The sequence below is a fragment of the Alexandromys fortis genome, unplaced genomic scaffold (genome assembly GCF_014885135.2).
Source record: "Alexandromys fortis isolate MF-2015 unplaced genomic scaffold, M_Fortis_MF-2015_v1.1 scaffold_181, whole genome shotgun sequence".
Lineage (NCBI taxonomy): Eukaryota > Metazoa > Chordata > Mammalia > Rodentia > Cricetidae > Alexandromys > Alexandromys fortis.
The window spans coordinates 2,428,092-2,430,215 of NW_026068069.1; the positions used below are offsets into that span (position 1 = coordinate 2,428,092).

Sequence of the window (2,124 nt, forward strand, 5' to 3'; positions counted from 1 at the left end):
GAGCCACCACTGCCCGGCCCTAACTCTTCTTTCAACATATCTCCTCTTAGGACAACTCTCTTATGCACCAAGTAAGAATCTCTATCAACTTCGAAACTTGATGAACACTGGCAAGTAAACAAAACATTTAAACACTGTCACCCTCAGATGCTGAAAAGTAGCAAGAAACAGTCATTCCAGATGGGTAAATAAATTAAAAGTATCCAATTACCTAAGGAATTACACCTTTCAATATGATTAGGAACAGGCTGCAGGGACGCAAACCTAGAGTCGGGTCTGCAGCTCTTCAGCTTGACAAACAGGGCCTTCTTCCAGGCGCAGGTGAAATAGCGCGTGCCCCTGAACGTGCCATCTGTACAGCCCGCACATTCATCCTCCTGAAAAAGAAAGGTTTTGGTATGTGTTACACCGGAAAGAGCTATGGAGTTTTCACTTTTTCTGAATTTCTTTTTCAAATCTTTTCTGAACAGATCATCATGAAGGAAAAGGGACTGACTAACTGGTGCTTTGGCCCTCAGCTGGTGCTTTAAGAAAATCATTCTTTAGCTTTCCGGGAAGTATTTGATGCATTTCCTTTCAAAACACATGCTCAGAACTTCCTTGGTTTACTGAGTTTCCCTGAGCCATTTCAAAAGTATTAAAATCAAGGGGCAGGAGTAGATAAATTACCTAGTTCCTCACCAGCAAGAAGACAAGTGAAAAAAAATTAAAAACTATATTTAGGTAATAGCTACATTTATTCAAGTTCTCCCTCCTGGTTATGAAATATCACACAATATACTATTTTAAGACCCCAAAATAAAACCTTCCCCTCTCCCAAAGACTCCAAACATGATGATTAATTTTAAAGTCAGTCACATCCCTGAACTGACTGCAATGGGAGGAGGCTAAAGAATAAGAAGGAAAACTGGTCACTGAACTGCTTTCTTTGCTGCATTCTGTTTGTATGTGGAGACTACATGTACTAGCCTAAAAATCAATCTATTCCTTGATCACAAACAAACATGAGGAATAAGTGGGCGAGAAGCCTGAGGAATGGCAAAGGGTGAAGGTAAGCAATAATATAATATTTCTTCTACTACTGGATTTTTTTTTGAGAAAAAATAACTTACCAAGAAATTATCTAATAGAGGAAAACCTAGTTTTAAAACCCATGAAGAAAAGTTGTAGATTTCAAGCCAAAATAAATTACCAGTTCTAGGCCTGCTAGCATGTCACTGAGCCCAGGCGGCTTGCCAATCCAACGGATAACCCCATAGAGCGGGGGATTCTTTTTCACTTCAGCCAGTGAGCCCACCTCTAGGCCGTATGCATTATCAGAAGAGATGGGCAAAGGTGGACTCTCCTGGACAGGCGTGCTGTTCAGCTCGCCCATCACAGGCTGCACTGACAGTGGCTGTGGGTTGTGAGCAATGTTGCCGTTAGTATTGGGCATCTTGGTCAGGCTGAACGGTAGAGAGTGAACAGTGTTCTCGCTGGATAAGGAGTTCATGGAAGGAGGTTGTGGTAGAGGTGATGAAAGTTCACAGTCTGGAGACAGCTCTGAAAGTGACTTTGCAGGGTCTTCTGCCACTATGAAAAATTGTCCTTAATTAGAAAAGGCTGTTCAAGAACATTAAATATGACTGCATCTTCTAAAAAACAACACAAAGGTCTAGTCTAACTGATCACATGATCCCTTTGCAAGTCTGCTTGAAAGCACTGTAAACTCATTGGCTCTGAATAATGTTCTTGCTCCTCTTCTCAACCTCCACAGTTTCCTGTCTCAGTAATCTGGCATTGGTCATCTAAGTCTAGTCAGCATCACTTAGATTATATTCTTTCCCATAATATGAGTAAGTTAGAAATTAGTATGAAGAGATATAAAAATTAAATAATAATTCTAAATAACCCATGGATCAAAGAAAAAAAAAGAAAAAGTTTTAAAAATAAAGAAAAAAAAGAGAGAAATGAAACCAAAAGAACATGTGTGGAATACAGATAAGGAATGTTTTTAAAAGAAAACTATTGACAGTTAATTTTAGAAAAATACCCAAAAAGCTAAGTATTAATTAACTTACATATAGCTTGGTATATCAGAAAGACTGAACAAAAAGAGAGCAAAGATTAATGAAAGGGGGAAAA

General features: G+C 39.0%; 1 protein-coding gene across 1 annotated transcript in view; it reads right to left on the reverse strand.

Annotated features, from left to right (window-relative positions):
* Positions 1-2,124, reverse strand: part of LOC126487876 (ubiquitin carboxyl-terminal hydrolase CYLD-like) — a 36,963-nt gene that overhangs the window by 14,373 nt on the left and 20,466 nt on the right. Inside the window, exons 5-6 of the mRNA XM_050120914.1 lie at positions 1,193-1,587; positions 212-377 (exon numbers count right to left, since the gene is read on the reverse strand). Of these exons, the coding sequence (XP_049976871.1) occupies positions 212-377; positions 1,193-1,587 (561 nt within the window). The remainder of the gene's footprint in view (positions 1-211; positions 378-1,192; positions 1,588-2,124) is intronic.